The sequence below is a fragment of the Nansenia antarctica genome, assembly GCF_963989245.1.
Source record: "Nansenia antarctica genome assembly, chromosome: 2".
In the NCBI taxonomy this organism is placed as follows: domain Eukaryota; kingdom Metazoa; phylum Chordata; class Actinopteri; order Argentiniformes; family Microstomatidae; genus Nansenia; species Nansenia antarctica.
This window is the reverse complement of record NC_137675.1, coordinates 74,861,276-74,882,929: the sequence shown is the minus strand read 5'-3', so window position 1 is coordinate 74,882,929 and position 21,654 is coordinate 74,861,276. Positions and strand designations below refer to the sequence as shown.

General features: G+C 48.9%; 1 protein-coding gene across 1 annotated transcript in view; it reads left to right on the top strand.

Annotated features, from left to right (window-relative positions):
• Nucleotides 1-3,195: 3,195 nt before the first annotated feature.
• LOC308151342 (RNA binding protein fox-1 homolog 2-like) overlaps nt 3,196-21,654 on the top strand; it is a 36,725-nt gene continuing 18,266 nt past the window's right edge. The window contains exons 1-2 of the mRNA XM_080524198.1: nt 3,196-3,546; nt 10,129-10,179. Coding sequence (XP_080380324.1) covers nt 3,280-3,546; nt 10,129-10,179 — 318 coding nt within the window. The 5' untranslated portion in view covers nt 3,196-3,279. The remainder of the gene's footprint in view (nt 3,547-10,128; nt 10,180-21,654) is intronic.

Below are 21,654 nucleotides of genomic sequence, written 5' to 3'. Positions count from 1 at the left end.
GTTATTACCTGATAACTGCATATCAATACATTCACTGTTTCTTTTAGTCACTGGCACCTCTATGTGCGATTTAATGCCACGTAGTTAGCCTACAATACAACTGTGCTGAATTAATTTAGGTAAGTAGGCCTACTTGAATGTTCGATGCAAACTCATTCTGAAACTTAAAAGGAGCACCACTGCACCAGGGAACAAATACCTATGGATACTTCACAGCACCGTCACACACACAGATTTCAAACCTGCAAACTGCGACACTTTAAATGAATGTGCAATAACACTATGTGCAATATGACAACCCTCGGGTACATAAGGTTCAGAGAATAGGAAATGTTAGAATAGGCATAGCATAGAGTACAGCACAGTGTTTTATTTGTATAGTATAGTATAGTGGATAGTGTACATAGCCTTTATTTATGTAAACCAGCTCTTTTCCCTTCTTGTTTTTAGTTTTTTTCCTAGCACCAGGGGAGCCCCCCCTCCCAAATTTCGTTGTATGGTACCTGTACTATATCAATGACAATAAAGACCATTCATTCATTCATTCATTCATTCATATACACGCACGCACGCACGCGCGCGCACACACACACACACACACGCACGCACGCACACACACGCGCACACACACACACACACACACACACACACACACACACACACACACACACACACACACACACACACACACACATTGACATTATGATGATATCAGAACCCTCTTTTCCAGAGGAATCAGATCTACCTGCCTTGGCTGTGTGGTAAAGAGGAGTAATACAAGACAGGGCTTAGATAGTATCGATTCACAGTGAGGATGTTGGATGGTCAGCAACCCCAAATCAGTTAGAGCTGTAATAATCTGCTGAAGTAGTGTTGCTCAAGTGGGCAGTGAAGGATGGGCGGCTGTGGCTCAGGAGGTAAAGCTGGCGTCTAATGATCGCAAGGTCTGTGGTTCGGCCCCCAGCCGGCCGCGTGTCAAGGTGTTCTTGGGCAAGACGCTGAACCCCAAATTGCTCCCAATGAGCGGGCCGGCACCGTATGGTAGCTTGCCGCCACTGGTGTGTGAATGTGTGTGTGAATGGGCAAAGGATGGGCAATCAGAAACTGGTTGAACTGGTTTCTTGTTCACCTTCAACTATGGGCAGTTTAAGTTGACCTTTGACGTTTGTTTGGGGCAAGTGTGATTATTTTTCAGTACAAATGTTGGTGTTATCACTGACACAGCAAGTAATGGGATTATTGTGCTTGACCTTGTACGCTTAAATAATTACTGGAATGTGTTGTGGTTATTTGAACACAATGCACGTTGTGGATTTCTCCTGAAAATGTTGAAATAAAGTCTTGTCCTGCTCTGGGCACATAGGCTGATGGAAGTTTTCAATTTACATCATCAAAGGTTCCTCACAACTCATCTGTTGAGAAGGAAGAGGGGGAGAGAACACCAATTGTGATTACATATCATTCAAAATAGCTCTGTCAGCATGTTTTTTTCAGGGACAAAGTCAGACCTAAGTCTGTCCTTTAACCAGCCTTTCTTTAAAAAAATAAAAAGGTGAGATATTCCATTCGACAGACAGACAAACAGACAGACAACCATCTGAGTATTGAGAAAGAATACAGTTGATTTAAACGATGTACTTTGATATCCACCAGGCGTCGCAATATCATCAAAAACAGCCCTAAAAAATAAATCATTAACCAGGCCACGCTTTGTATTGTTATAGGATCGTGAATGTCCATCAATGTATTGCTTCGAATTGTTCAAACATCCTTCTCTCTACTTATTCAACTTTAAGTGGTTACAAGTTTAACCTAATAGCCTTTCCATTCTTTGACATTGAACCCCTCCCCCCGGCTACATTATTATTAGTCATAACTCCACTGTCCCACTTTAGTTAGTCGATCCATGCCGAAGACCTCCTCTCGGCTGGGAGAAGAATGGAGGAATGTCTTTAGAGCTGGGTATTCGCTCGCAAGCCATTTTGCAGTGTTTGAAATTCGCTTATGGCAATTCATCTCACATGCAAGACAAACATCTCATCTTAAAGTGGTATATGATTACACACACATCCCAGCCACCCCCCCCCCCCACACACACACACACACACACACACACACACACACGCACACACTCATAAACGATCATGAATGAATGAATGAATGGTCTTTATTGTCATTAATATAGTACAGGTACCAAACAACGAAATTTAGGAGGGGGGGCTCCCCTGGTGCTAGGAAAAAAAAAACTAAAAACAAGAAGGGAAAAGAGCTGGTTTACATAAATAAAGGCTATGTACATTATCCACTATACTACTATACAAATAAAACACTGTGCTGTACTCTATGCTATGCTATACCTATTCTATCATGTTTGTGTATGAATGTACTCAAACTAGTCGACGTGGTGTGGATGTGTGAGAGGAAAAGAAGGGTAGCCTAAAATCAAAGAGCGCAGTTCTAGGGCCAGTCTATTTCATACGAGTCCGGGATCGCTGCCTTGCGAATGAAAGAACAGGGGGGCGGGAATCTGACCGCAGATCAGTGCACCGGGGCACCTCCGCACACTACCACCAATCGGGACGGAGAGGAAACCGTGTTCCTCGCTACTCTGTAGCCACACGCCACACTACCCGGCCACAGAACACACTCACTGCGAGGGGAAAAGAACGGCGATAAGAAGGGTGAAGACGGGAATAGAAAGAGGGGGGTACACGAAGGGGTTATATTGAAGAAAACATTTGATTGGGGAGTGGAGAAGAAATTGGTTTCGCAGTCGCAAGGAGACTATATTTGAGACGTTTCCCCCCAACATTTTCTATTCTCGGCGGAGAAAGTCAGTGGTGGTATCGTGCGCCCAGGCTACAGCTACAGAGGTAGCGGAATGTGTAGCTAAGCTAGCTAATTAGCCAGGAATATCTGAATTGGGATTTTTTTGGTCCTTACTCGAGTTTAAACCACACACTAATATTTTGTGAAAGTATTTTTTTTTTAATCTAAAGCCAGGTTGTGGTCTTGTGGTGTTGTACGGTAAGGGAGCCACTCATGGCCATGATCATGTTCTTTCTTAGATTAGCTTAGACAATAATAACATAATCTTGATAGCTAAACGTTGGGACTTTTTTGGGTCAAGACCTCCTTCAACATAATCAGCTATTTGCGCATTCGAGGAATAGCTCAAAAGTCCTTAGCGAACAAAAGGACAACGCACGGGAGAGAAGGCGAAGGTGAAAAAAAGCTCTATTATTATTTTTCAAGTGGAAGACTTGTCTAGCCCGTCCGATGTTAATGTCGACCGACGTCGCATCCATAATGCTGCCCGTTACACGGGGAATGATGGACAGGGACATCGACACAGCCACCGGACCCCTGGCCAACACGACCACCGAGGGTCCGGCGGCAGCAGCGGTCCTCCGGGCCGTGAAGAGAGGAGATCCCGCGGAGCCCGACGCACAGACCGCTGCAGCTGCTGCGACCGAATCAGTCGGGGCGGAGTGCAAACGGCCGAGGATAGACGGGTCTACCGGGGTGGTCGGTGACATTGGACAGGTAAGGAGCCAACATCATCAGCAACAAATGTAGCCAACATCATCAGCAACAAATGTAGCCAACATCATCATCGTGGCGGCTGGCCTAATGTTTTGTCCCCCCCCCCCCCTCGAATGTGTTGCTACATTGTAACACCTACATTTCTTCTCAGCAGTCGCGCGCTAAAGACGATTGTTTCATAACACCAGTGGGTCATGATGCTGCTGACAGACAGACAGACAGACTACAGGCCCTCGCATCAATAACATTCCTATTTCTCGCAGTACGTGCAGAAACGTGCAGTATAATTGGGGATTTAGGAATCTATCAAGATTCTAAAATGTGCAAATTGCCCTGGCTGTGCTCGTGGCGCTACGTGGTGGTGAGGGGGTCCATGGGCGAGACAAAGGTAATATGATACAGCAGCTCTCCCATGCAATGACAGCCCCCCCAGCCAAGACGAATAGGCTAACATGCAAAGTCCCGACCCCCCTCACTGAATGCACTTCATGCGCTAACGTGATTTCGACTGTAGACACATGCAACGAGTCAGACTTGCCATGAGGCATACAGTACTACACCCTCATGCTAACACTCCAGTTGTGCCAACCCCCCCCTGGCCGGTGATTGTAGCTAGGTGTTAAAGGAGGAGAGAGACGATGGGGGAGGGGTCATTACGTGGGAGACAAAGAGCAGACCCCTTTCATGATGGGAGGAGGAAGGGGATTTAGGATACACCGTGTGTGTGTGTGTGTGTGTGTGTCTGTGCATGTGTGTGCCTCCAGTTTAGAAATGGGCCACCTCTGTTCTTTCATGATATGTCTGTCTGCTTATACAGCATAGCAACAGCACTCTGATCTCCGGCTAACAGTGTAACACACACACACACACACACACACACACACACACACACACACACACACACATCCTCCAGGGCACCCTAGAATTTCGCTGATATACAGTTTTTTTGTTTGTTCCGGGTCAGTGGCTGATAATTGAATTTGGGGATAGGGTAAATACTTAAAGTTGGGAGTGCTGCCTGCTGACCTATGGCAATGACAAACTGGCAGGCTTTTGTGCGTCACACTACATAAAGGGTGAAGGAGAAAGGTTACGTGCACTTGATGTGACAATGAGAGGGGCAATATTAGGATCTCTGGCTTCTGATCAGTTGTATTGATCGCTCTCCCACCACTGTAGGTCAGGCTGGAAATACGCCCATGGGAGAGAGGGAGCACAAGAGAGGCAGGGAAACAGCGGGAGGGTTTTTCCTCTGTCAACAGAGTTAGAGAAGAAAAGAAGGGATTGAGAAAGAAGGAAAGCAGGTGAAAGACAGTTTTAGCGAGTCGTCCTGTCTGTGTAGCTTAGATTGATGCACACGGTAAACAAAAAGGAATGACATTGATGACACCTTCAGTCCCTAGACAACACTGTAACCGTCCTGTCCTTTGTGACACTGCCACGATCAGGCCAGGATTGTGAACTAAACCAACAGGCCCATTCCTGGCCTGGAGATTACCATCGATCTCCATTGTCATCCTAAGCACAAGATATGTAACATAGCCTTTCCTGAATACTAGGAATCACGACGGCAGATTGGTATAGTTCTTTCATCTCCATCCATCCTCTCTTTTGTTCCCGGCATCCTCTCCCACTCCCCCCTCCCCCCCAGCTACCCCCTCTAGATCTCCCCCGCCCCTCCCTCTCTCCCCCCTAAGGCATATTTCCAGATTGCTAATTGACTCCTGGTTCACAGGATTTGAGTGTTCCAGTAAAACAAATCTCCCCTCCCCCCATTCACTGTTTCAGCTGTCCCATCTCTCTCTCTCTGTCTCTCTCTCCCCCCCCCTCTCTCTCTCTCTCCCTCCCCCCCCCATTTCCCTCTCCCTTTCTCAATCTACTGCCTCTCTCTACTCTATCCTTCTCTCTGTCCCCTCTCTGACACTATTTCTCTCTATCCCCCCTCTAGCCTCTCTCTCTATCTCTCTCTCTCACACACTCTACTCTCCACCCCATCTCTCTCTCTCTCTCTCTCTCTCTCTCTCTCTCTCTCTCTCTCTCTCTCTCTCTCTCCATCTCTCTCTGTTTTCCTCTCAGTGTGCGGTATTGCCCCCCCAGTCCAATCCAGTCAGATAGAGTGAGAACACGCTACAGTCTGCCGCTGTGTCGGCCTGCCTGCCTGCACGACCTTTCGCTCTCAGAGAGCCGATTTGTCCTATCGTTGGCAGTAAAGAGGCTTTGTGTCGCCCCAACGAGATCAAAGCTCATTTAGGAGAGGGCATTAACCAGACTGATGGCTTTAAGGGAGGAGACTGAGGGGGGGGGGGGTTAAAGTATAAACACACAGATTGGTCAAGGTATTACAGTTAAGCAAGCTCAACTATATCAGGCATCAGAATTATGACCGGTAAAGGTAATATTGACACAGACAAGAAAAGTGTTAGGCTGTAATACAACATAAGAACTTTTTTTCTTTTTTGGTGCAGTGGTTAATGGGTCACCCACTCCCCTCACCTGTCTCTCTCCTGCTGTTTAATGATTGCTGTTGAACTTTGAGCGTAACGCAGCGGGTGTCGCCCTCGACCTTTGACCCGCAGCGATAAGCTCAAAGTTCTCTTCAAGATGTTGCTCAACATCGGGACTTATTCATTTCCCATTTAATCAGATGCAGGTTGTGATACTCACACTCACACGTTAACTCTGGCGAGTAGATGTTGTTGTCACCATGTCACCTCCCTCTCCCTCCCTCCCTCCCCCACCCCCCACCACTGGACACCCCCCCCTTCCCTCCCTCTCCCCCCCCCCCCCTTCCCTCCCTCTCCCCCACCACCCACCATGGGACTCTCCCTCCCCCAGACCCACCAGCGGACCCACCCCCTACCACCAGACCCACGCCCTCTCCTTCCCCCACCACCAGACCCACCCCCAACCCTGCTCCACCCCCGGCTGCCCCCAAACTGTCATATGTACTCCCATCTCCGCCCCCGAATGTGTGTCTCTTATCTGTTACGTTGATTCATCCTGTCTTCCATCTCCTCCTTTTCGTACATTCTGCTCCTCCCTCCCTCCACCCCCCCCCTCTGTCCAGCCCCCTCCCCCTTCTCTCTCGCCATCTGTTAACCTCATGTCATTTTGCCTTCCTATCCTGCTCTCTCCCCCCCCGTTTTCTCCACCAACTCCAAACTACTTTACTTTTCCAGAAATAGAAAGTGCGGAAGAGAGAAAGAGACAAAAAAAATGAGAGAGAGACTGAGAGACTGACTGTACATTGCTGTGATTCGTTCGGCTCAGGGCCCTCAAAGGCAGCTTGCCACACCTCATAACTACCCCTTCAACTGTGACTGTATGGAATTAAGATGACGTTTATGGATTGAAACCTGTTTAAATAACAGTCTTTATGAATGGTACAATAAATCATGGAAAGTTGCTTACTGAACCTTTGAAATTGATATTTCAGACCAGACTCTAGACGTGGCAAAACCAGACCGTATTGTAATGTATACGTTGGCCAAAGTATGTGTGACATATGGCAGGGAGAGGTGTGTGTGTCTCTGTGAGAGAGAGAGAGAGAGAGAGAGAGAGAGAGAGAGAGAGAGAGAGTGTGTTTTAAAACTGGGTTCAGACCCCCATCCCCCACCCCTTAAGGAAATATAAGTCACATGACATTCTTTGGTTATGAGTCATTGGCTCCATTTCTTGGTCAGTCTCTCAGTGGTTTTTGCTGTATTTCTTCGCTTCTCTTAATCCCCACATTCTTCCACTCCTGTCTTTCTCTCCTTATTTTCATCTCACTCTGTTGTTCTTTCCTTCTCTTCTCTCCGTCCTCCCCAGCCCATCTCCCTCCCCCTTTTCCTCCAGACAGATTGATTCCAGATGTTACTGAATTCTTCCTCCCTCCCTCCCTCTCTCTCTCTCTCTGTTAAGTCCCAAACTCCTCCCTCTTCATCCTGACTCTGCTGTAGAACAAATATGTTTCTTTTAAAATATTTTTTTACTTCACCCACTCTCTGTGGAAACGTGTTGGGGGGGCCTTTTGGTTTTCTGTTTGATGTGCCACTCTACAGTTTTAATTGTTAAAGGAGAACATCTGTGTCTTTCAGTAAGGTTATCTTGCTAGTGTTTCTCTCATGCTGTGTTGTATGGCCGCTGCCATAGACTTAAATGGTCAGGAGGATATCCACATCTTCGTCAGCCCCCTCCCACACTATTCTGTCTATGAGGAGTATCGGTGTTTTTAAACCGTGTGTTGCTGAACGCAGCCCTGTCCATTCCTGCGGCCCTCGTGCTTTAATGCAGCACGCTGAGGAGAGTGTTCACCCCAGGGGACGAGGCATGAGGGGGAAATTGGTTCCAGATGAAACAGGAAGTGGAGAGGGGGGAGACAAAGAGAGGGCTGTTTTATACGGGAGTGAGCGGGAGAGGGAGTCCACTGCTGGGGAGAACACACACACACACACACACACACACACACACACACACACACAGTCCAGACAGCATCAGACAGTGTTTCTCCATTCTGGCACTCACCCATGTCTCCATAGTGCCTCTTCCAGTATTGTCCCTCTTTTTCTACTCTTGAGTGACCTGATTCCCCCTTCCTTCCTCCCTCTCTTCCCCCACCCTCATCTCTCTCTGCCACGCCCTCTCTCTCCACTCCCTCTTTCCCTCCTTCCATCACCCAACATGTCCCTGTTTGGTGAGGAGGAGACCTATCCAGGGTTTATGCACTTAAGTGCAGTTGGACTGTAGCCTATGTACTAGCTAAGCTAGCCTAACACAGCCAGCTAACCCAGCGCAGTGTGAGTGCAATGCATCTCTCCTTTGCTGTCGCCATGGCACCGTGGGTCGGTTCTTTATCCTAAGATTGGCTGAGTGAGTGATAGCAGGAAGTAATCCCCCCCAGCCACAGGTCGTGGGTTGGGGTCAGGAGGTCAAGTTAACTCTGTGGAGGAGCCAAGAACAGCCCTTCAGCTGTAGACACAGTTAGTCTGACTGCCCACTGAATGGGAGATAATGGAGGCTGTGGTTGGGTATGAATTTTAGATGAGTTTGACTCCTCAGTCTTTTACCATGAGTGCAATGGAAACATGTAGGCTGGACTAGACTAATCCTTTTAACACATGTGCGGTGTGCACAGACAGACTCCACACTCCCTCCCTCCAACCCTCCTTCCCTCCCTCCCTCCTAACTACTGTTCCTCCATCCCCCCTCCTCCTGTCCCTCCTCCCACCCTCCTGTCCCCCCTCCCCCATGCCAACCCCCCTTCACCCTCCCCCTCCATCTCCTGTGATTGAGAAGACATGAGTCTCGTCAGGCCGTTCTGTGTTCTCTTCACAGCAGGCTCAGACAGGATCGCTAGTGTCATCTTCCGCACCGCTGTCAAAATATGATCATTTAGTTAACTTTCCTATTGTTCCTATACCTCCCTCCTCCCCTCCTCTTTTCTCTCTCTTCTCTCTCCTCCTCACGCACCATGAACAATGGCTCTTCTGCCGGGGGGTGGGGGTTTGGGGGGGGAAATGATAGGGAGAGGAGAGAAAAGAGAAAAAGAAAAGAGGGAAAAAGCGACAGAAATAATCGAATTAAAAGTAATTACTGACCAATTAACCACAACAGTGGATTCTGGGGCATTCGGGGGGGAAGGGTGGCGTGCTCCTCTTTCTTCTTTGCGGAGTGCGATTGGTTTTATCTGCTGGAAGGGGAAGGGGGCTCGTTAGCTAGCTGCAGAATGATTCACTAGCAGGGCTGCACGGCCGGGTGACGACTCTCACGGTTCAGGGAGAGAACGGATCACGTTAGCTAACTGTTCTCTTGCATCACTTGACTCCCTCCATGTTATGTTTCTTGTCTCTCCAGCTTCATACAACTTTAATTCAGTTGGGGCTGCATTTCTGTCTGATGTGTCTCCCTTCCCCATTTTGTTTCCTTATAAAAAAAGAAAAAAAAGGCAATACGCTGGTAATGTGATTGCATCATAATCACAGAATACCATGGCGATTAAGCTGTCTGGTGGAGCTCCATAGGAGATTTTTGGCATTTATAACATATTTACAAGTAACATGGCTAACATGACCACTATCGCTAACGCTAATATAGCTGAATAATAATAATAATAATATTTGAAAATCAGTGTTTTAACCTGTGCCGTTTTTCACACTGTCTTCGTTTCTGGGATGATGGGGAAAGTGAAATAAGGAACGCTGGTCAATTTTATTACGATGGGATCAAGTTTGACAGCCAAATGTGACAATTTTCATGTCAGTTTGCAACGCTGAACGTTTGTTTGGGTGTCTCTCTCCAGTGACGTTCCACTTCACCTAGGACTTGTTTGTTGTGGATTGTTTGGGGTAAAGGTTGATCTAGCGGACGCAGAAAGCAGAGTCCAACTGCCCTATAATATTTTAGACTGTCATGTTAGATTACATCACCCTTCAAACCCTTACTTCTTTCTCTCTCTCTCTCTCTCTCTCTCTCTCTCTCTCTCTCTCTCTCTCTCTCTCTCTCTCTCTCTCTCTCTGTCTCTCTCTGTCTCTGTCTCTCTCTCTCTCGCGCTCTCTCGCTCTCTCTCTCCCTCCCCATCTTTCTCTTTCTGCCTTTTTTTAGAACAACGAACCTTTAACCCCTGGTTACCATGGATACGCCCCTCTCACCCAGGTAAGACCACTGGTGTATTGGTGGTGTGGTGCTGTTGTTGTTGTTATGTTTGTTGTTGTTGTTGTTGTTGTTGTTGTTGTTGTTGACATAGTCGTCGTCAGAAGTCTACTCCTGGAATATCCACCTTTCATTCAGGTTTCCTCAGACAGTTTGACTCTTGAGAGAATACCATCTCACTGAAGTCTAATTTCCGGCGGCGGTTGGATAGAGGAGCTGTCACGAGGGTAGACGCCACAGATAAAAGCTCTGTTGATCCTCTCCGTCAGAGGCTAAAGCCCCTCACAATTTACAGTCTGAGATTTAAGGAGATTTTCTGCTCAGTCAGAAACCACATCCCTCTGCCTTCCCTTCCCATTCTCTCCCCCATATCTGTTTCCCTCCCTCTCCCTCTCCCTCTCGCTCTCTCTCCACTCTCTAATTTCTAGTGCTCTCCTCCTCTCTATATCGGTCTCGGTAATGAGTAGCGTATGTGCTCCCCAGTGCTGTATCTGATGTTCTCTTATCTGCCTCGGAGCAGAGAGTAGAGAGAGCCTAGCAGAGTAGAGACAGGGTAGCAGAGAGTACAGAGAGGGTAGCAGAGAGTACAGAGGGTAGCAGAGAGTACAGAGAGAGTACAGAGAGGGTAGCAGAGAGTACAGAGAGGGTAGCAGAGAGTACAGAGAGGGTAGCAGAGAGTACAGAGGGTAGCAGAGAGTACAGAGAGAGTACAGAGAGGGTAGCAGAGAGTACAGAGAGGGTAGCAGAGAGTACAGAGGGTAGCAGAGAGTACAGAGAGGGTAGCAGAGAGTACAGAGAGGGTAGCAGAGAGTACAGAGAGGGTAGCAGAGAGTACAGAGAGGGTAGCAGAGAGTATAGAGAGGGTAGCAGAGAGTACAGAGAGGGTAGCAGAGAGAGTGCAGAGAGGGTAGCAGAGAGGGTAGCAGAGAGTACAGAGAGGGTAGCAGAGAGGGTAGCAGAGACTAGGGTAGCAGAGAGTACAGAGAGGGTAGCAGAGGGTAGCAGAGGGTAGAGAGAGGGTAGCAGAGAGTACAGAGAGGGTAGCAGGGTAGAGAGAGCCTAGCAGAGAAGCACAGTAAAGTCAGTGTCTCCTCTCCCGCAGCCTCAGTACATGAGACTCCAGAGGCGGCCTGTGATGTGCAGGTCTCCGGCCGAACCACAGGAGGGGGGTGTTGGTCTGTCTGCCCACGACTGTCTCCCTCCCTCCCTCCCTCCCTTCTGAACCTGATGGATCTCCCAATACTTTTGTCTCTATACTATTTTAAAAGTTCTCCTCCTCCCCTTCTACTTCCATCTCCTTTCTTGGGAATGCTGCTTGCTGCCTGAGAGAGGAGATGGGAGGAGAGGTAGGAGGAGAGGTAGGAGGAGAGGTAGAAGGAGGGGGAGATGGATGAACAGATGGAGGGAAGGTAGGAGGAGAGGGGGAGATGGGTGGATGGCGGGAGGGAGGGTAGGAGAGGTAGGAGGAGAGGGGGAGATGGGTGGATGGTGGGAGGGAGGGTAGGAGAGGTAGGGATAGATGAACAGATGGAGGGAAGGTAGGAGGAGAGGGGGAGATGGATGGATGGCGGGAGGGAGGGAGGGTAGGAGAGGTAGGGATAGATGAACAGATGGAGGGAAGGTAGGAGGAGAGGGGGAGATGGATGGATGGCGGGAGGGAGGGAGGGAGGGAGGGTAGGAGAGGTAGGAGGAGAGGGGGAGATGAGATTTCTCATACCTTTTAAAAGTGGTTGGTCACCGACCGTAAAGAACAAGTACGATGAAATCAAATACACGTGGGAGAAATGTTTTTTAAAAGTTATTTGAGGCATGTCCATACACGGTAATATACTCTTGCCTTTGAACACACACACACACACACACACACACACACACACACACACACACACAGTGGTTGTCAGACTAATGGTTGCTGTAGGTACTGTAGCGTATGTACATTTGCCCGGGTGATGTCCTGTGTGCTGTTATGGATGCATGTTGCACTGCCTGCAGGGTTGACTGTGTCAATAGACCATGTTTATGTACAGTATGGTGTTCTCAGGTGTGTGCGTGCACGTGCGTGTGTGTCTGTGTGTGTGTGTGTGTGTGTGTGTCTAAGGGTTAAGTCAAACCTAGTGTGCAGTGATCACACACTTGTGTACATTCACTGAACACTTTATTAGCAACTCTATACAAAAGAAAATGCTTGACTGTCCCATTACTTATGGAGGGCACTGCAGATGTACACTTACTGAGCACTTCATAAGGAATACTATACTACTATTGGGTATGGCCTCCCCTTGCTCTCAAAACAGCCTCGATTCTTTGTGGCATTGATTCCACAAACATTCTGAAACATTCCTTTGAGATTCTGGTCCACGATGACATGATTGCATCCCACAATTCCTGCAGATCTTTCAGGTGCACTTTCAAGCTGTGAATCTCCCGCTCTACCACATCCCAAAGGTGTTCTATTGATTCAGATCCAGTAACTGGGAAGGCTGCTGGAGAAACACTGAACTCATTGTCATATTCATGAAACAGTTTGAGACGACTTTTGCTTTGTGACACGGTGCATTATCATGCTGGAAGTAGCCATTAGAAGATGCGTAAATTGTGGCCTTGAAGAGATGCACATGGTCAGCAACAATACTCAAATAGGCTGTGGCATTCAAGCGATGATTGATTGGTATTACTATTAACGGGCCCAAAGTGTGCCAAGAAAACATTCCCCGCATCATTACACCGTCTAAATGAATGAAAAGGTGTAAAGGCCTAATAAAGTGTTCAGTGAGTGCATTTGTGATCCCTAAAGGTCATCAGAGGACACAGTCAGAATGGCTGTGGTCAGTCAGTATTCCATGTGTGTCTCCAACTCGTTTGTCACGAGTGCACTAGAACTATCATTATGTAGGCTATGTCCGTACTTATCAGTTAGAGTGTGTGTGTGTGTGTGTGTGTGTGTACGTGTGTGTGTGCGCTTGTAGGCTACTGGGCTATGTTTATGGGGGGCTTTGTTTGAATAAATGTGAGTGTGTGTGATGGAAAGTAGCCCTTTGTTTGAGTGTGTGTGCGTGCTTGCTTGCGTGTGCCAGTGTGCACCATAAACATGGCTGTGCATCTGTATGTTTATCAGTGTGTTCAGTCTGTGTGCTTAATCCTCAGATCATCCTCTATTCATCCTCTCATCCTCCTCACTTACACCCTAATCCCGTCATCCCTCGCTCATTTCCCCCATCCCTTTATCCCTTTATCTCTATCCCGTTATCTCTCTCTCGCATCCACTGCTCCCCGCACCCCTCCCCCGCGCTCATTTACCCCTTTCCCAACACCTCCCATCACCTCTCTTGCTCTCTCCGTCCCTCCCTCCCCTGTTCCCTCCCCCCCTCCCCCCTGGTCCCCGTAGAAGCCACCTCAGCAGATGTCTGTTTACTGCCATTGACGTTCTGCAGGCAGAGCAGAAAGAAGGAAAAAAAACACACACCAGTCTCTTAAGGAAAAGTGCAGAGGAACTGCGTTCTCCTCTCCCCTAATCAACCCCCCAAAACAATACTGTAGAAGGGAGGGGGGAGGGAGGGGAGAGAGGGATAGGGAGAGAGAGAGAGAGAGGGAGGGGGAGGGGGAGAGGGAGAGAGAGAGGGAGGGGGAGAGAGAGAGGGGGAGGGGGAGAGAGAGCGAGGGGGAGAGAGAGGGAGGGAGGGAGGGAGGGAGAGAGAGAGAGGAAGGGAGAGAGGGAGGGGGATGGGGAGAGAGAGAAGGAGAGAGAGAAGGGGAGAGGGAGAGAGAGAGAGAGAGAAAATAGCGCAATGCAGAGTAATACATATACATGTGTGGAGGTGTGAGAGAGGAGAAGAGAGAGAGAGAGATATGGGGTCTTGGGGCAGTCTGAAGCCTCTCTCCGTCTCAGTAATGAAGACGGGGAGGTGAGGGGGATGCTGGGAGACGGGGGGTGAGGGGGATACTGGGAGACGGGGGAGGTGAGGGGGGAGGCTGGGAGACGGGGGAGGTGAGGGGGAGGCTGGGAGCCCAACGTGGAGGTTGACAAGCTGCCATCCAATAAATAAATGATCAAAAACCCTGCAATGCAGTGAAGTAGCGTTACCGTGGTGAAGCCCAGAGAGCATCTTTCCCGTCGCTCCTCAGGGCTGAGGAACAGTAGCAGCTTCCTACTGTACAGGACCTGAAGGAGGAGAGAGGAGGAGGAGGAGAAGATGGAGGGATAGATAGATAGATAGGAGGGACCGAGGCTCAGAAGGAGGGAAAGTTTGAAGGAGGGACGGAACATGAAGAGGTAGAGAGACGCAGCAGAGTAGCAGCAGCAGCAGCAGAACTGGTTATGTGAGTGAGAAGTGACAGACAGGAGAGAAAGGAGGGGGGGGGGGGGAGAGAGAGAGAAAAGAGAGAAGAGACGTGAGCTGTCAGAAGGAAAGACAAAGCAGGGGGACGTATAGGGGAGGGGGGAGGGAGGGAGAGAGAAAGAGAGAGAGTGGGAGAGAGAGAGAGAGAGAGAGGAGAGAGAGAGAGAGAGAGAGAGAGAGAGAGAGAGAGAGAGAGAGAGATAGAGGGAGAGAGAAAGCGGAGAGTGACAGGGACACAAGGCTTGCGTTGCGTGGTGAGGAAGGAGGGCCGGTGGCTGGGACGAGAGCGAGCGAGTGAGGGAGGGAGAATTTGAATCTGTGAAAGACGTGGACAGAAGGCACTTCAACATTGGATGGTACAGCAACAGACTACAGTAAGAAAGGAGAGAGAGAGAGAGAGAGAGAGAGAGAGAGAGGAGAGAGAGAGAGAGAGAGAGAGAGAGAGAAGAGGCAGAGAGAAAAATAGACTGTCAGCACTTCTTCTCCTTCCAGGGTAGAGGATGATGGGACTGTACTATCCTGCGGTGTTGCCGGTGAGTGCATGTCTCATCTAGCGTTCTATATCTTTATCTCTGCACCCATCTATACCACGGTCCACCCCATAGTCATTCTGCTGAGTAGGCCTAATACTGGGTGTGGAAAATGCTTTTCGCCAGCTGTTTGTTTACTACGCACCTTGCTACAGTAGCTCGTACAGTACGTACAGTGGCGTAGCCGCCCGCGGCCTGGCGGCCGGGGAGGGATACGCTAGTCAAGTTGCACTATTGTGCTCTCGTACCACGCATCGCACACACAGCGCATTGCCCACCAAAAGAACATTCAGTGTTTTGTGTCTATTGTGTAATGAGTTATGTAACATACATACATGTGCAAATGATTGGTTTAGTCAGTTCTATAGGCTCTGTGCAGTAGATGTAGGTTAGTATTACTCTGTGTAGCGTGGTGGGGGGGGTAACTCAGTGTGCTTGCAGTAAGCCTGCCTGGCTGCCTGTGGAGAGCAATGGTCTGCTCTGTTTCAACATGTTCTCTGTGGTCTTCTGCTCCAGGGCCCTGCAGGAGGTCCAGGACAGGAGAGATAGCTATGCCTACATAGCTATGTATGCTGTATGGAGAGCTAGCAACATACCTATGTATGCTGTTTGGAGAGCTAGCAACATACCTATGTATGCTGTATGGTGTGCTATGCTGTATGGTGTGCTAGCTATGTAGCTATGTATGCTGTATGGTGAATGAATGAATGAATGAATGAATGGTCTTTATTGTCATTGATATAGTACAGGTACCAAACAACGAAATCTGGTGTGCTAGCTACGTAGCTATGTATGCTGTATGGAGAGCTAGCAACATACCTATGTATGCTGGGGTGCTAGCTACGTAGCTATGTATGCTGCATGGGGTGCTAGCTACGTAGCTATGTATGCTGCATGGGGTGCTAGCTATGTAGCTATGTATGCTGCATGGGGTGCTAGCTACGTAGCTATGTATGCTGCATGGGGTGCTAGCTACGTAGCTATGTATGCTGTATGGGGTGCTAGCTACATAGCTATGTATGCTGTATGGTGTGCTAGCTACGTAGCTATGTATGCTGTATGGTGTGCTAGCTATGTAGCTATGTATGCTGTATGGTGTGCTAGCTACGTAGCTATGTATGCTGTATGGTGTGCTAGCTACGTAGCTATGTATGGGTTATGGGGTGCTAGCTAGCTATGTAAACTGTATGAGGTGATAGTTATGTAGCTATGTATGGGGTGCTAGCTATGTAGCTATGTATGCTGTATGGAGTTCTAGCTAGGGGGAGGGGGCGGGGGGGCTGGCCGGGTGGGTTGTAGTGGGATGGAATGGCCGGGATTGTTGGGGTGGGATGGGATGGGGGGTTGTTGGGGTGGGATGGGGGGTTGTTGGGGTGGGATGGGGGGTTGTTGGGATGGGATGGGGGTTGTTGGGGTGGGATGGGGGGTTGTTGGGGTGGGGTGGGATGGGGGCCTTGTTGGGGTGGGGGTGGGGATTTGGTAATGGGGAGGGGGAGAGCTAACGAGGTGAAGTGATTCTTTGTTGTCATCCCAGCTGTCTTTGCAGTTAAACCCCTCTTCCCCCCCGACCCCCGTCTTTTCAGTGAAAGAGACAGGTGCCAAGAAACAGTTGTCGCTCTCCCCTCAGACGCTCCCTCATGGTACAACACCTCACCTCCCCCCCTGTTACTGTATGCTCTCTGGATGATGCGCTATGAGGTTTGCAACTTGGTTGCTGATTGGTCAGTTAGCTGACAGAATCTCCACCAGCACTTTCATGCTATTAAGCTCAGATCTCTCCCTCTCTCTCTCCCTCTCTCTCCCTCTCTCTCTCTCCCTCTCTCCTCTCTCTCTCTCTCCCTCTCTCTCTCTCTCTCCCTCTCTCTCCCTCTCTCTCTCTCTCTCTCCCTCTCTCTCTCTCTCTCCCTCTCTCTCTCTCTCCCTCTCTCTTTCCCTCCCTCTCTCTCTCTCCCTCTCTCCCTCTCTCTCTCTCTCTCTCTCTCTCTCTCTCTCTCTCTCTCTCTCTCTCTCTCTCTCTCTCTCTCTCTCTCTCTCTCTCTCTCTCCCTCTCCTACTTCTCCTCTTTTTCTCTTCCCTCAGGCCATAGCAGCTGTTACCAAAACATGTTTTCCTCCTCAAAGGGCACTAGCACATGGGGGATGGGGGTAAAAGGGGCATTTTCAAGTGTGAAGGGATTTCACCGTCACCACTAACCCAGCCACTGTCCCACAGGAATTAGAGAGGTGGGTGGAAGAGGTTAAGACAATGTTACTGCCCCCTTTTAGTTGGCATTTCAGTATTTAGAACCCAGAAGTGTGTGCATGTGTGTGTGCGTGTGCCCTCCCTCCCTGTGAGGTTTGCAGTGTGCTAAACCATCAACGTAACATACAGCCCTTCTCATAAGCAATTGTGGAAAGTGCAAACGCAGCAACTACGTGTATGAGTGACAGGTAAAGCGACTGCTGTTTGTGCATTTAGCTTTTTCACCCTCCTTGTATTCCTCTTTCATCTCTCCGCTTGGTTAGTGATGGAGGGAGGGCAGAGTTACTGGAGGAGGGCAGGCCAGGGACTGAAGGAATGTGCAGAGCCCCACCCAAGTGTGAACATACCCCAATAGGCGAGGGATATAGAGACTCACCTGCTATTGTTCGTTCACACACACCAGCCAATACTGCAGCCCTTGCAGTATTAGACTACTGCACTAATGCACTCACACAGACATCAGTCCACAGGATTAGCTGTTCCCACTCTGCCTATTTAAATCTGCAGTATTGACTCTCCAGCTTGCTTTAGGGACGTGTGCATACACACAAACACACACACAAACAGACAAACACACACACACACACACACACACGTAGTCCCACATACACACACACACGCGAGCGCGCAGTATCGAGGTCTGAACACACGGCGGGCGAGTTAATTTGCACACATGCAGATTCCTCCCGCCTTGGTTATCACCACAGCTCTACTGCAGTGCAGTGCAGGCTTCCCACTCTGTGATGTTTCTTCCTAAGACCTTCCCCCACAATAGGATGACAGTGCTGGTTGGTTCAGACGAGTACACGCTACAGCACTGCGCGCGTTTGCACACTGCAGCGGCGATACACTCTTATTTTTCCCTCGTCTTATTTGGAGAGTAAAATCGCAATCTGCACTAGTGATGTTAGATTATACGGCAATCAATTTCTGTCCCTCGATTGCTTGATTCATGTCACTCAATTGCTAGTAGGCAAGTATTATATTGTAAGGGAAGAATTATATACAATTGGATTCCATCTGGGTAAGAACCTGCCTGCAACCACTGGCATGTTCATAGACTCTGTAACTCACCCCGTGGAGCTCACGGATGGTTTATGGTGTCGACGCAGAGCAGCACACCTCAAAGGGAGGCAGACAGTAATGGGCTAACTGTAGGGAGTGTCGTGCCCCAGAGCCATGTTCGAGCAGTGAGCTAGGCTGAGGTTACGTCTCCTTACGTTAACAACTCTCGTACAGCTAACCAGTCCATGCTGCAGCACGGGGGAGGCTGGTGGAGGTAGAAACCCGGAGGAGGACGTGCTCATTCTAAATGCATGGTAACACCATTTCTCATTCCGATCCATCCGTTCCAATGAGCCCCGTCCTCCGATTTCTACCTCCACCACCAGCCCTCCCCTGTGCTGCAGGCATCAGTGCTCTGGCACGGTGCTGTGGGTCCATGGCCACCCCCTGCGTATTGGCTGCTGGTGCATTACCCTTAGACAGGTGGGGCTCTTCCTTTGTCCAGCCTATACTGGAGGCGATGTGCTCTGCAGTTAAATGGTGGATGGAGGAGCGCTTAGGTGGCGTAGCGGGTTAAGCGCTGACCATGTAACCGCAGGGTCCCGGTTCGATTCCGTCTGGGGACATATCCTGCATGTCATCCCTCCTCTCTCTCTCACCCATCCTTCCTGTCTAAATCTTCACTTTAACTGTCAATAAAAATGAAAAATATGAGTGGGACTGCCCCACTCAGAAAAAATTACTTTAAAAAAAAAAAAGGTGGATGGAGAAGGAGGGGGCTGCTGGTAGCTGGTATGTTCCATAAGCTCTACCCTACAGTGTACTGCGACGGTGCGTTATTCAGGCCTTGCATCACTTCATGAGCGGCTGTGGCTCAGGAGGTAGAGTCGTCGTCTAATGGTCGCAAGGTTGGCGGTTGCGGAATGGCGGTTCGGTCCCCGGCTGGCCACGTGTGGAGGTGTCCTTGGGCAAGACACTGAACACCAAATTGCTTGCCGCCGCCATTGGTGTATGAATGTGTGCTGAATGCTTTGGTCGTTCAATGCTCTGAATGAACGCTTTGGAATAAGGGGCTATATAAGTGCAGTCCGTTTACCATTTTACCACTCTTACCATTCATGCTTGATTGTCTGCGAACCGTTCTTTTCGGGTACGTAAATATAACACAGTTCAGTGAACACTCGAGTCTAGTTTTAGGCTGTATGTCATTGGCTACTGGAGCTTTGAAAACCGTCAAACGGTTTTGTTTTGAGGTGTAAAGATGCCATGTGTTCTTTTGCTTAGTGGTGCCTGCAGGGTCTAAGCCAATTAGGACCTAATGCACCTCGGAGGGGCGAGCTGTAGAAATGTGTTCTGGATTTCATTGGCTGACAACCGTGCACAAGTGGTGGGGTTTCAGTGCTTGTGCGACCATATACGGAGATGGGAGGCAGCCTCAGCTGTGCTGCTCGACTGGCGTTCCTCGGGTCATGTTTCGAAGCCACGGTGGCTTTGACTGACTTGAGGGGCGGGAACTGAGGTAGAATCACCGTCTGGATTTTATCAAGCGAGAGAGGCAAGGAAGAAGGGGAGGGTGAAAAGCAGGGGGAAAGAGAAGGGATTACTTCTTGCGCTGCAGAAAAGGAAGAGGAACGGACTGCATAGAGGAGCGAACAGGGAAAATCTGCAGGATTTGATCTAAAAAGAAAATATGCGACAGCTAGTGTAGACACATGCTTTATCATGTAATCAGTTATTCTGCCAAGACGATAAACCGTTCGCGATTAGAATAACTATCGGTGCGCCAACTTCACTCACCAATACTGTATACACAGTATATTGTTGATTACGCAAAGAGCAATTACGCAGTCACTGCACACTGCACGCACGAAAGGTTCGCTCCACATTTTGACCCGCATAGAAAGGTTTTCCTCTCCCCCTGTCCTCTTGGTGTATGGAAAAACATATGGTGTCTCAGGTAACACTACTATACTACCGCCGTGTTTGGAGAGATGGAGAGATGGAGGAGGAGGAGGAGGGGGGGGGGGGGGTTGATATTGGACCAGATGGTGCGTTTTGCCTGCTTTTCGTTTCGATCGTTTTGGTTTAGGATACAAATGCGACGATGAAAGGTAACCTAGTTATACTGTTACTACTTAAGTGTAACATAAGATTTGTTGTCTTAGTAACAACAATGCCTCTTGTAATCCTTTTGATCCATCTCTCTCTCTCTCTCTCTCTCTCTCTCTCAGTGTCACGTTGTGTTTTTGTGTTTTTTTCACAAGACATAGGCTTATGTCAAATGATTACATTATTATTTTGAGTGTCATTTACCAGTAATTAGATTTACAGTTGATGTCAATAATAGACCATACATTTAACTCAATTTGTGACTGGAATTATTTTGTACATAATATGAAGTTGCCATCCTGGCCAGACACAGCATTACAATACTCTCTCCTGCTCTCTCTCATTCCCCCTCTTCGTCTGTCAGATACTACCATTTAGGGCAGTGCTGTGCTTCCCCACACTCAGTGTGTCAGGAATGTCCAGTTGACGAATGGAGTTCATTGCTACCACCCCCATTAGCGCCCCCCCCCCCCCACCCCCACCTCACCACCACCCTCCTACCCCTCCATCCTCTACCTATACCTCAGTGTTTACTTAATCCACTCGTAAATAACCGTTCCAGGCCTGGCATGGCAGAGATGCTATACTGCCATAAACACCCACTAGCCCTTCCCGCCCCCGCTATCTCTGCATGCCTCTGCCACAGTGACTCACATGTGGGGTTGGATAGGACAGGCCTACACCCTTTACCGTCTATTTACTGTACAGGCTAGTGCATGTTTATGGATAACATGTTACAACTAGGAGAATCAGGACTCTTTGATTTCCTGTAATGCTATTTTTAATCTTATTTTCCAGTCTTTGATGATTTAGGCTAGTCATCTTCTGTCAGCCTAAAAACCTTTCACGCAGGTATGTGATGTTTGCACTACTATTACTAAGATATACACATTGAAAATGTGAAGCAACGCGCACTCGACTCCCACAGAATTTCTATGGAGCAGATTGCGGCTTCAGCGGCAGCGGGTTTTCAGAGTGGGTTTCCTTTGGTTTCGCTGTCCTGTTTTTGGATTAAGCAGTCTTCCTTTTTTCGGTTGCTCTCTTTATCTGCCAGGCGCAGAGCGTCGAGAGCTGAGCTCCCAGCCCTTATCTAGCTGGCAGGATTTAGGCCCGCAGTCAGCGGCTAGCGATGCAAGGGGATGCATCTGCAGTGCCGTTTCATGATGAGAACTTTGCAGTCAAGTCTCTGGGATTAGAGAGAGAGAGAGAGAGAGAATACTCTTGCTTTACTGCACCGCAACTTTGTTTCCCCCCGC